Source organism: Sceloporus occidentalis, unplaced genomic scaffold (assembly GCF_023333645.1).
Source record: "Sceloporus occidentalis isolate IW3139 unplaced genomic scaffold, rSceOcc1.0.p SCAF_1, whole genome shotgun sequence".
Lineage (NCBI taxonomy): Eukaryota > Metazoa > Chordata > Lepidosauria > Squamata > Phrynosomatidae > Sceloporus > Sceloporus occidentalis.
The window spans coordinates 69,437,593-69,450,807 of NW_028316981.1; the positions used below are offsets into that span (position 1 = coordinate 69,437,593).

Here is a 13,215-nt window from a genome sequence, read left to right on the forward strand (position 1 = left end):
GTCTCTGGCGCAGGCGCGCGGGGCCTCTGGCGCGGGGCAGGCGGTGGGCAAGGGGAGCAAGGAGGAGCAAGTGGGGGCAAGGGGGGCAAGGGGGAGCAAGTGGGGGCAAGTGGGAGCAAGGGGGGCAAGTGGGAGCAGGGGGGGGCAATTGTCTATAGAAGCCTCAGAAACATGCATTTATATTAACATTTTTTAAAAATCAGCAGGGTTTTTTTGTGTGTCCTCCATTTTAATTTTTTGTCCTACATTTGTCCCGGTTTATTTATTTATTTAATTTTTTAAAATTATTTAATTATTTTTTTGGCTTCGGCCCCCCAAGTTGTCTGAGGGACAGCAACCTGGGCCCCGGGTCAAAAAGGTTGCCTACCCCTGGCATAAATGCTGAATGCAGAACAATTTTGGGCTTCACTTCATTAGCTTGAGTGCCCAGTACTCAACTAGCAAATTAGAGGCTGTGCAGATTGCTCCTGAAGGGGCAGCCTGCAACCACCTCTATTTTCCCTGGATTGGGGCTGCAGCAACCGCACGCCATGGCCCCAATCTGGCCTTTCCAGGGCACAATAGCTGTGGCACCACAGCTTTAAGGTGCTCCTTTGGCACTATTTCATGCGGTCGCAGCACCAGAGGAGCACTGAGATGCCACACACCATGTGGAGTGGTGCGCAGTGTCACGCCACCCTGGGGGCAGAGTCAGGGCATGCATCATGTGGATACCATGCCCCGTCTCTACTCGCAGGCCGGATTTTATGGCCAGTGTGCATAGCCACTTAGTCCACATCCAGAAACCTGCTTATACATAGGGGAAAGCTTTCAGTGATCAGAATACCTAAGTATGACTATACAAGCATTACCTGGTCCTGCATTTCTAGCATGAAACAGAATAAAATGAATTGGTCTCAGTTCACATTCTACCTTCTTACTTAGGAAGGCCACAGGAAAAGTAACATTACAGTTAAATGTATCATTAAGTTTCCTTGGCAAATATTTATATTAAATATAGGTCACATATCTCTGAATCTTGGTTTTGAACTGATACCAAAACCAGTGTAGTGTAATGATTTGACTGCTGGACTAGGACTATAGGAGACCATGGTTCCCCACTCAGCCATGGAAACTCACTGGGTGACTTTGGCCAAATTGCACTCTTTCCTCCTTAGATGAAGGCAATAGTAAACTTCCCCTAAATTAATCTTGGCAAGAAAACTCTGAAAGGTTGCCATAAGCTGAGGTCGACCTGAAGGCGTACAACAACAAATTGATACTCAATAGTACTAATAGAATCATAGAACCATAGAATTGGAAGGGACTCCATAGCCCACTGAGTCCAACGTCTGCTCTATGCAGGAACTCCAGATAGAGCATTCATAACAGGTAGCTGTCCAAACTCTTTTTGAAGATGTACAGAAAAGGAGACCACACCACATCTCTAGGCAATTGGTTCCACTGCCCAACTCCTCTTACCTTTAAGAAATTCATTCTATAATCAATAATCTGCTTTCCTGTAACTTAAAACCAATAGACTTGGTCCCACCTACTGGAGCAGCAGAAAAAAAGCTGTACCCTTTTCACTGTGACAGCCCTTCAGACATTTAAAGAATGTAACCATGTCACCCCTTAGTCTTCTCTTCACCAGGCTGAACATGCCCAATTCCCTCAACTTTTCCTCACATGCTTTGTTCTCGATACCTCTTACCATCCTTGTTGTACTTCTCTGAACCTGCTTCAGCTTGTCCATATCCTTCTTAAAGTAAGGTGCCCAGAACTGAATGCATTACTCTAGATGAGGCCTGATTAGTGCAGAATATAGTGAAACTATACTTTCCTTGACTTGAATTGCATAAAATTGAACTTTGATATTTAATAGTATTTTGTACCTGGTATGCAATAGTCTTTAATATTTCACAGTAACTGATATTTGACATAAGGGCATAAGTCCCCACAAGGACTATGTCCTAAGAATTTACCTGGGTTGTTGCAAGGTAACTTCATCAAGCCAACTGAATGTTGTCTGTTTTATACCATCATGAAGAATGATTTGTTCAGTGGTTATCTCAATTCTTAAATTCTGGTGCATCTTGGCAATTCCAAGTTTTCCAAAATATGTATTGTGTTGTCCTACATCATTGTTGCTCTTCTTCTCACCAATAAGCTCTCCATTGACTACAATACCTGAAGGCAAATGACGTTAAGTAATGGCATACATATTAAAAAATAACATATTTGTAAATTCAGTGTCCCAGACCTTAAATCTAATCCTGGTTTGTTACTAGTCCCAGCTTCTGCCAATTTAGCAGTTTGAAAGCATGCAAATGCAAGTAGATAGAAAGATACCACTTCAGTGGGAAGGTAACAACATTTGGTGCAGTCACAATGGCTCTTCAGCTTAGTAATGGAGATGAGCACCGACCCCTACAATCAATTACAACTAGGCATTCATTTCAAGGGATTACCTTTATCTTTACCTTTACAATACACATAGTTGAGTGTGAGATTGTTGACAGTGAGATTAGAGGGGGGATTAAATTCAGAAAGTACAAAGAGGTGCTAACAGTGACAAATTACCTCATGTATACTGACGCTTCAGAAAACTACTACTGATGCTATCAGGCATCTGTAACTGAAGCTGTGAATAGCATGTCATGCATCCAATCATGTGTGTTTCAGTGCATAAATGCTCATGCTAGAATGAATGTATTAGTTTTTAAGGTGCCACATGACTTTGTCATGTTTGTTGCATTGGAGTAGCATGGATAAACCTTTGTGAACTGGATGCAATGCTTTCTAACATTCATAAATTAACTGGAGTAATGCAGGAAAGTCCACAGATCATACCAAATTAATTAAACCCTAACATTTTTAAAAGTCAAGGTTTATTAGAAAGGCCAGGTTTGTTAGAATCTTTTGGACCAAGTATAGGTATCCCCACTTTCCCTGGCAGGTTTTCTATTGTGTGTCATGGAAGGCTAGAATAGTTGGCCTGTGGCCTTCAATAAATACAGAGTAATAATGCCTGCATCTTTTAAGATCTGAGGGACTTACATTCTTACTTCTACTTCAGTCCCCTAAACACACACACACACACACACACACACACACACTTTGAAAGTTTTTTTTTCTGATTGAGATGATCAGGCAATAGAATGAGATATGAAAACTCATACATGCTGAAACAAACAAAAGAAAAGTGTAACTTCAGATACACAATACTGTTGTCTACAATAAAGATGGTAAATGTGTGGCCTTCCATATATTTGAACTGAAACTCCTCCTATCCCTCATCATTGGATGTTAGCTATGGTTGATGGGAGAGGCAGTCCTAATAAAATCTGGAGTGACCCATATTCTCTACCCTGGTCTTTAAATTAAACAATTGCTCCAAGTTAGCAATTGAACTCAAAATGGAGCTTATCGCTCCCTGAAATCCTGCCAGGAGAGACATTGGATCTAAAAGATGAAAACAGGTATTATCATACATACCCGTGCCCAGGCTGTAGTCAGCTCATATCCTCCCAGGCAGCCCATCTGCAACCTCAACTTCTGCTGTGGTTTTTCCAAGTACAATATTTTCCCATTCTTAAAAAAGCCACGGCAGAAGTCCAGGTTGCAGACAGGCTACCTGGGAGGATACAGGCTGCCTACAGCCTGGGCACGGGTAAGTATGATAATACTCGTTTTCACCTTTTAGATCCTTCATCTCTCCTGGCAGGATTTAAGGATGAGATAATCTCCATAGTCAATGCAGTATGCTGCTGTAGTGAAAATACAAATTTGGCATTAGGAATTATGTTGAAACAAAGAGAACAAGTCTCAAAAATGACAAGATAAAATCTATTGTGCCTGTGTACAGGTTTGGCTGCTCTGTGATAAGAAGGAAAACTGATCTCAAGAAAGAATCAAAAGAATCAAAGGTGGTTGTTGAGTCTGATCCCACAAGGCCTTTCTGATATGTAACTACCAGTTATTCCTTGAAATTTAGAATCACAATTTCCTAAAGTCCATATTAATAATCCCTTGTTCAGAGAGAAAAGACTTACCTGTAACTGGGTCTCTTATTAAATTTAAGATTGCTCCTGGGTCTTCATTAATATTGAAACAAAGGGCATCTTCTTTTTGAGGTACTGCTATAATGAAGTGTGGATCTCCATCAACTGCAAGGAAGGATTAACATCAACACATTGCTGCTATTTTTGATATAGGTGCTGAGATTTTATCTTACTGCACAACAATATGCTCTTGCTCGAGGGACCTTCAGAATTACATTACTGTCACTTTGGTCCTTGTAATTCAGCATGGATGGCCTGGAAACTATAGAATGCAGGGTTGGGCAAAAGTGTGACCCATGACCTAAGTGCAGGCCTGATGCTCCCAGGTGCAACCTTTTTAGAGAAAATGCAGATGATTTTTCACTCCCAACCCCACTCAAAATGGGCCCAAACTGCTGCAAAATGCAGTATCCCCCCCTCAACTGCCCAAGTTCTCAAGCCATTTCCTTTAGTGTCAGTGAATCCCATCCCGTAAGATGGGTTATACAGTACATTAAAATAAATGAATAGCCCCATACTAGTTAGGAGTAAATAGATCAGTCCAAGCAGATAGAAATTGAACTTTCTTTTAAAATAGGAAGGAAATGTATTTAATATATTGGAGAAAGAAGTGAATTAAAAATCACCAGTAGTGTTATGGTGTCATACTTTCAGGATCCAGATCTGACTGTATCCAACAGAAAAAAAGACTTCATGGACAGTAATGGCTTAAAAGCCCTGGGTTGAATCTGTCAGGCTCCCGATTGTAGCCCCCCTCTTCCAACAAAAGTCTTTTCTGTTGTATGTATCTCTTTTTCCAATAAAGCTGTTACTTTTACTAGTCAGCTTCAATGTTGTAATTGAGGACTATAATGGGGAGTCTGACAGAATCCAGATTTAGTCATACATTTTGAAATCAATGGAACTTTATTTATCAGTGACTAACTTACATCTTACTAAGTCACTCAGCATATGCCTAAATCTGGATCCTAGACCTGATGTCTTAAACTGTAAAGAACTGGGGAAATGGCATAAGGAAAGAGCATTTCCTTTCCCACTCCATGGTCCTGATCAAAATCCCCCCTTACTTCTGAAGAACAGATGAGTGATCAATTCTAAGCATTTTAAACATTTTTAAAAATGTGTGCCTAATGTAGCATGTAGTTTATTCCTTGAGTGTCTTTTGTCTTTTGATGCCTGTGCTTTGAAAGAGAAGCCAAATTTCATTATGAAATCTTTAGCTGAAAATACTATACATCTCTGTGATTTTTAAAAAGTGAGAGTCGTCAAGCAAATCATGACACTAATATAAGGCTGTTTCGTTTTTAGGTCAATGCCACATCAACCCCAGAGGCCTAACAACTTCTTTTGAGTTGGTTTCTTTTTTCCTCCGCTTAGAAATATTAAAACAAAAGGACTTGAGAACTCTGTCACAACAAGATCATAACAAAATACTCTTAATTAGTTCTTCAGACCCAGAACAAAGACACCCACAGTCATTTTGGCTGAAATTAATCATTGTCCTTTGACATACTCTGAGCTATTTTAGCTTTTCTTTACAGATTTTTAAAAGAAACTCACCACTAGAATAATGATAAGGAGTTGATGGAGCACTGTAGTGCATAGGGAAAGACTGACTTTTTGCTGTTTGAAAAGAAAGAAACTATTGTTAAACTTAAATAAAAATTGACTGCCTGCACACTCTGCCAATACCACCATGCAGAGGCCATATCCTGTTCTTAGTATGATGATTTAGTACTGCTTTATGTGCAGAAATAACCTGCTAAATATGGCAGTCCTCATCTGCACAGGCCTGAGGAGAAAGATTCCGATGAATCTTCATATCCAGTCAACCAAGAGATACAATATTGCTAAATTAAAACAAAACAAAACAAAACAAAATAAACCTTCCCAAATGAAGAAAGCAATTGTTGTAATTTATATTTAATTACATCCTCCTCCACCACCACTTCTTGTTATTGTTCTTATCATGTCTAATTTGTCTTTTTCCCAGCCCTAAATCTCAAACTGGTTTACAAGGTTGAAACAGATACAGCTAAAAATACACATTGTGCCAAAGTTAAAACAGAATTAAACTATCAACAGAATTAAAAGCAACTGAAAGCATGTCAATTGAAAAGAAAAACAAGTAAAGACAATAAAGCAACCCAGGCTTCTCTTGCAGCTTTTCAAGCACGGGATGCAGGACAAGCCTAGAGTTTGGGTTGCATACTGCCCAGCGATGGGGAATGCGGTAAGATCCACCTTAAGAAAGTTGCATCCCGGGATAAGATGGTTCACGGTGGGAAGGCCTGGGAAAAGAAAAACGTCTTCAAGCTCTTTTTAAAAAGAGCTAGAGATGTGGCAAAGCGGAGCTCGTCTGGGAGGTTATTCCAAGTTTTAGGGGCCACGATGGAAAAAGCCCTCTGTGAGGTCCTCGCATAGCGTGACATAGGGACCTCCAACAATTTCATCCCTGTTGACCGGAGTGTGCGGGGCGGATTGTATGGGAAGAGGCGGTCCTCCAAGTACCCTGGGCCCAAGCCATTTAGGACTTTATAGGTTAATACCAACACCTTGTATTGGGCCCGGAAGCGAATAGGCAGCCAATGAAGATCTTTCAAAATAGGTGTTATATGATCAGACCTGGAAGCACCAGCGACCAGTCTTGCTGCCATATTCTGCACTAACTGTAGCTTCCGGGTTTGGTACAAGGGTTGCCCCATGTGGAGCGCATTACAGAAGTCCAATTGAGAGGTTACCAGAGCATGTACAACAGTTTCAAGGTCCCTCTGGTCCAAGTAAGGGCGCAGCTGGCGTATCAGTCGAAGCTGATAGCAAGCGCTCCTCACCACCGCATCCACCTGAGAAGACAACTGGAGCGAAGAGTCTAGGAGCACTCCCAAGCTGCGCACCGAGTCCTTCAAGAGGAGAGTGACCCCATTCAGGACTGGATGGCAAATCTCAACACCCGGACCTGGGGAACCTATCACCAGTACTTCCGTTTTCCCTGGATTCACACTGAGTTTGTTTTCCCTCATCCAGCCCATTACCGACTCCAAGCAGGCATTTAGAAGAGAGATGCCATCCTTAGTTACTGCACCAGTCGGAGACACAGAGAAACATATTTGGGTATCATCAGCGTACTGATAACACCGCGCCCCGTGTCTCCGGATGATCTCTCCCAGCGGTTTCATGTAAATGTTGAGTAGCATGGGGGACAGAATGGCTCCTTGAGGGACACCAGATGTAAGGGCCCTCTTATTGGAGCACACGTCCCCCAGCTGCACCATCTGGAATCTACCCGAGAGGTAGGAGCGGAACCACTGGAGTACAGTGCCCCCGATACCTAACTTCCCCAGGCATTCCAGAAGGATACCATGGTCGATGGTATCGAAAGCCGCTGAGATGTCCAAAAGCACTAACAGGGACACGCTTCCACTGTCCATGCCCAGACGGAGATCATCAACTAAGGCGACCATGGCAGTCTCAACTCCATAGCCCGCCCAAAAGCCGGTTTGAAATGGGTCCAGAAAATCCGTTTCATCCAAGATTGATTGAAACTGGAAGGCCACCGCTCTCCCGATCACCTTCCCCAGAAATGGCAACAATGATATAGGCCGGTAGTTATTGTAAATCAGGGGGTCTAAAGAGGGTTTTTTAGCAGGGGTTTAACCACAGCTAATTTTAATTTGGATGGAAACTGTCCCTCTCTTAGAGATGTGTTAATGATGCGGTGCAACATAGTTAGGACCGCATCCCCCCCCGAGCCGCCAGCCATGAGGGACAGGGATCAAGAGAGCATGTCGTCTTCCTAACACTTCGAAGGATCTTGTCCACTTCCTCGGTACTAACAAACGCAAAGTGATCCAGTATAACAGGGGCCACAGAAGCTCTGGACACCTCTACTCTAGAATCGGAGCTAATACTGGCGTCGAGATCAGACCTTATCCGAGAGATTTTATCCGCGAAGAAGTTGTTAAACTCGTCACAGCAGGCCTTAGATGGTACCAAAATAGGGTTCAGGGGAGGAGGGAGCTGAGTAAGCTCCCTCACTACCCTGAACAGCTCTGCAGGACGCGACTCCACGGACGCAATGCATGCAGTATAGAACAAATTTTTTGCTGCACTCATTGCCACTCTGTAGGCCTTCAAGTGAGAGCCCAGGAGTGTCTTGTCGGCTAAGTTCTGGTGTCTTCGCCATTTGCGCTGTAAACGTCGCAGAACCCGCTTCCTTCCCCTGGGATCTTCCGTATACCAGGGATGTTTCTTGGAAGCAGGCCTGAGAGGACGCTTGGGAGCGATACTGTGTATAGCCCTGGAGAGATCGACATCCCAGATGTTTGTCAGGGCATCAACAGAGTCGCCGTCAGCTCCAGCCATATACCCCTCTAGGGCTTCTTGGAACCTTTTGGGTTCCATCAGTCTTCGAGGGTGGACCATCCTAGTAGGTCTGCCACCTCCGGGGGGGCTAATGGTAGAAGCCTTGATACGAGCCTCAACCAGGAAATGATCCGTCCATGACAAGGGAGAGATATTAAAGATCTCTGCCCACGGAAACTCCATGTCCGTACTGAAGATCACATCGAGGGTATTACCAGCGCAATGCGTTGGCCCTGAGACTAATTGAGACAGGCCCATGGCTGTCATGGTAGCCATGAACTCCCAAGCTGCACCTGTTGGACCATGACTGACCTCGAAGAGGATGTTGAGGTCCCCCAGGACAAGAAGCCTAGGGGACTCCAACACCACCTCCGAGGCCAGCTGTGTCAGCTCGGCCAGGGAGTCTGTTAGCGCACGGGGTGGCTGGTAGACCAACAGAATCCCCAGACTGTCTCTGGCCTTCAGGGTCAGGTAAATACACTCTATGTGATCCATTTTCCGGACAAGGTTCCTGGTTAAGGAAAGGGTGTTTTTATAGATCAAGGCAACACCGCTCCCCTGCCCACCTAACCTGATCTGGTCCATAACTGAGAACCCAGCTGGGAGGGCCTGTGCCCACACAGCCTCACTCTCAGGCCCAAGCCAGGTCTCAGTAATGCATGCCAGGTCGTTACTCAGCTTTACCTATAAATGGTTTATTTAAATATTCCTCTGCTATAGCCACATCCTGCTTAGGTTGCTCATAAAGGCCTTGTCTGCACTGGCCAGGATACTCTGTGGTCAGCTCGGAGTATTCTACCCCATAATTGCCCCGATCTCCCCTCATTAACTGGCCCTCTGTTCTTGCACCATGGTGATTGTCTGCATAACCATCATGCTGAGCCTCTTGGTGTGTCTGCCACCACTGTCATGGGTCACTCACTTCTGAGGCAGAACGAGGTGCCCAGTGACAAACACATGTCTGGCACCTCATTCTGACCCCAGAATGAGCGACCTGCAGTGGATGTGCTGGGCAGTTCAGTAGGACAGACAGCTGTCACAGCACAGGAACAGATGGTTTCTGATCTTCACAGAAGATGCAGAGTAACAGGAATATTTTCAATGCGTCTCAAGGGTTATATACTCTGGTTCTGGTGGGAAATGTAATAATAATAATAATAATAATAATAATAATAATAATAATGATGTTTATTTCTATCCCGCTTTTCCAATTTGATCAAAGCGGCGTACAAAATTCATATAAAATACATAATAATCAGTACAATCAATAAAACAATATATAAAAACTGCATATAAAAAACTAATACTCAGCCAGCTGAGTGGGGGAATCCAGAAACATGTCACAGTCGATACCAAGATAGAGGGGGGAATACCAGATGTCATCTGGACTGTTTGAGCTAGAACTGGGTTTGGGGATGTGCATCATCCAAACAGGATACCAGAACAGAATGGGGATGAGTGGGAAACGTGCCTTTTGGCCCATGAAGATAAGGCCAAAGACAGAAGAACTTAATTAAAACTAAGTTAAACCATAGATATGAGATTCCAAGGCCTTAGATTAGAGCTATGCTTGCTTAGAAGATGTTTTTCATAAGCTGACAGGTTTTTTAGCTTTTTTATTAATCAAATGCTAAAAATAAAAATAAAACGGTCCAATAAAATCAACCACATATCTCCCCTCCCCACAAATAAGCAGAAATATAGAGTTGAACTTACCATCAGCTTTTTTCAAGGAAGTTTAAGAAAATGAGAAAGAAAAAACAGATTAATGTTCATTTCAATTTGTTCTGATTATAAAGCATTTTCACAGCATAATATCCTTAACAAACACAAAAAGGGATGGTATACATAAGCTCACTGACAAGTCTCTAGGTAAATATAGGGCTGAAGCACATGGCCTGGAAGAAGCAATCTCCAGCTAGCCTGGCTGCAATTGCTCTGAGAGCATAGTGACCACACGGCCTGCTCCTGAAGCTGGCCACCACCATTATCCCCAACACGCTGCTGGGAGGAGTGGATTTTTTCCACTCCTTTTTGGTGCGGCTTTTCAGCCCCTAGCATGACCTTGGCGTGGCTTCCAGCTGCTTCAGGGGCATGCGTCATCAAAACGTCATGTCCCCAAGAGGCCAGGAGCCACTTTATTTGGCCGTGTGTTTGGGGCTATAGTTATTTATTGTTTCTAAAACTAGTTCAAGCAAACCAATATTCTCTCTTAATCAGCACTCCATGACTTGTTCAGAGTGCTTACTCCAGGTTCTTCAAAGGAAGACTCACCCTTCATTTTCCTATTTGTTCAGGATGTGCAGTCATAGGGCAAATGGATACTAGAAAGCATAATTATCCACCACCTGTCCCCAGATAGTGTTCATTTTCCCTTCCACTAATCCAAATATTTCATTTTATTTTGCTGGTTTTGAATTTCATGGAAAGGTTCTAGTTACAATGAGCTGGATACAACAGTTACTCATAGAATCATAGCATTGGAAGAGACCACAAGGGCCATCCAGTCCAACCCCCTGCCATGCAGGAAATCCAAATCAAAGCATCCCCAACAGATGGCCATCCAGCCTCTGCTTAAAGACCTCCAAGGAAGGAGACTCCACCACACTCAAAGATTATATATTTCACTGTCAGACAGCCCTTACTGCCAAGAAGTTCTTCCTAATGTTGACATGGAATCTCTTTTCCTGTAGCTTGCATCCATTGTTCCGGGTCCTGTTCTCTGGAGCAGCAGAAAACGAGCTTGCTCCCTCCTCAATATGACATCCCTTCAAATGTTTAAACAGGGCTGTCATGTCACCTCTTCACCTTCTCTTCTCCAGGCTAAACATCCCCAGCTCCCTAAGTCGTTCCTTGTAGGGCATGGCTTCCAGACCCTTCACCATTTTAGTCGCTCTCCTTTGGACATGCTCCAGTTTATCCATATCCTTTTAAAATTGTGGTGCCCAGAACTGGACACAATATTCCAGGTGGGGCCTGACCAGAGCAGAATAGAGTGGCACTATTATTTCCCTTGATCTAGACCAGAGGTAGGCAACCTTTTTGAGCCGGGGCCCAGGTTGCTGTCCCTCACACAATTGGGGGGCCTGAAGCAGGGGGTGGAGCTTCCACCCTCCGGGGGTGGAGCCGCATGCTGGGGGTGGAGCTTCCACCCTCTGGGGCGGAGCCGCACACCAGGGGCGGAGCTTCCACCAAAGCCCTGCGAGGAGGAGGAGGAGGAGGAGGAGGAGGAGGAGGAGGAGGTATGTGCTGACTGATATCATCATCATCATCACCACTATCATAGTTACAGCAGACCTTTCAGCAATAAATGCACCAAAAATACACAGAAATGCACTTTGGAAAGTCACAGTGTCTCACCTTCAGAAAGAGTGAGTGTATGTCTCATAAACTGACTGATATTATCATCATCATCACCACTATCACTGTTACAGCAGACCTTTGTTACAGCACTTTGGAAAGTCACACTGTCTCACCTTCAGAAATAATAAAAATAATGAAATAAAATAAAATGCAATAATAAAAATAATGAAATGAAATAAAAAGCAATAATAAAAATAATGAAATAAAAAAACAAAAATAAGTATTGCATATTTTTAAAAATTTAAAAAAAACAACCCAAGGCAGATCTGAAATGACTCACCTTTCCACCTCCTCCTCTTTCTCATCCTCCTCTTTCTCATCCTCCTCCTCCTCCTCAAATAAGGGAGAAGCCTGGGGCCGCAAGAGCCCTGGGGGGAGCCCGCGGAGGCGGCAGGCCGCCTCCTCACCTCCCCCGCGCGCTTCTCCTCGGCCTCAGCGGAGCCAGGGCTCCACGGAGGCCAAGGAGGAAGCATGCGCGCGCTTCTCCTCAGCCTCCGTGGAGCCATGGCCCCACGGAGGCCAAGGAGGAAGCCAGCGGCCCCGCGTGCTTCTCCTCAGCCTCCGCAGAGCCAGGGCCCCACGGAGGCCGAGGAGGAAGCCAGCGGCCCCGTGCGCTTCTCCTCGACCTCCGCGGAGCCAGGGCCCCACGGAGGCCAAGGAGGAATCCAGCGGCCCCGGACACTTCTCCTCGGCCTCCGCGAAGGGCGGGGGGAGGGAGCAGGCTGCCGGCGGCAATTGGTGGCAGGGCCGGCCTGGGGCCGGTCCCACGGTCTCCACGGGCCAGATCCGGCCCGCGGGCCGTAGGTTGCCGACCCCGATCTAGACACTATACTTTTATTGATGCAGCCTAAAATTGCATTGGCCCTTTTAGCTGCTGCGTCGCACTGTTGACTCATGTTCAGCTTGTGGTCTACTTGGACTCCCAGATCCCTTTCACATGTAGTTTCATTCAGCCAGGTGTCGCCCATCCTATATCTGTGCATTTCATTTTTCTGCCCTAAGTGCAGTATCTTACATTTTTCTGTGTTGAATTTCATTTTGTTAGCTTTGGCCCAGCTTTCTAGTCTATTCAGGTCATCTTGAATTTTGATCCTGTCCTCTGGGGTATTAGCTACCCCCCCTAGTTTGGTGTCATCTGCAAATTTGATAAGTATGCCCCCAATTTTGTCCTCCAAGTCATTGATAAAGATGTTGAATACTGTTTCCTTGGTGTGTCTGGCAGGGTAGGATGGGGAATGGATGAAAACAGCAGGCCTTTTGGGCTTAGCATTCAGAGTTAGGAATCTAAGGGTTAAATTTCTTATGCTTATTGACTTTAGGATTTCTGAAAACCATGAGGCAAATATAGGCACGTTCCCCGCAAATGGAAATTAAGTTTGCCCCACTGCTGCCATTAGCCCAACTACTGGACTATATTGCCTCTCACAAAACAGGTACAAGTGTGGCT

At 44.6% G+C, this 13,215-nt stretch overlaps 1 protein-coding gene across 1 annotated transcript in view; it reads right to left on the reverse strand.

Moving 5' to 3' along the window:
- The window catches only part of LOC149321547 (inter-alpha-trypsin inhibitor heavy chain H3-like), a 68,246-nt gene that overhangs the window by 11,613 nt on the left and 43,418 nt on the right, over positions 1-13,215 (reverse strand). Inside the window, exons 16-18 of the mRNA XM_089524175.1 lie at positions 5,604-5,666; positions 4,035-4,148; positions 1,965-2,169 (exon numbers count right to left, since the gene is read on the reverse strand). Of these exons, the coding sequence (XP_089380301.1) occupies positions 1,965-2,169; positions 4,035-4,148; positions 5,604-5,666 (382 nt within the window). The remainder of the gene's footprint in view (positions 1-1,964; positions 2,170-4,034; positions 4,149-5,603; positions 5,667-13,215) is intronic.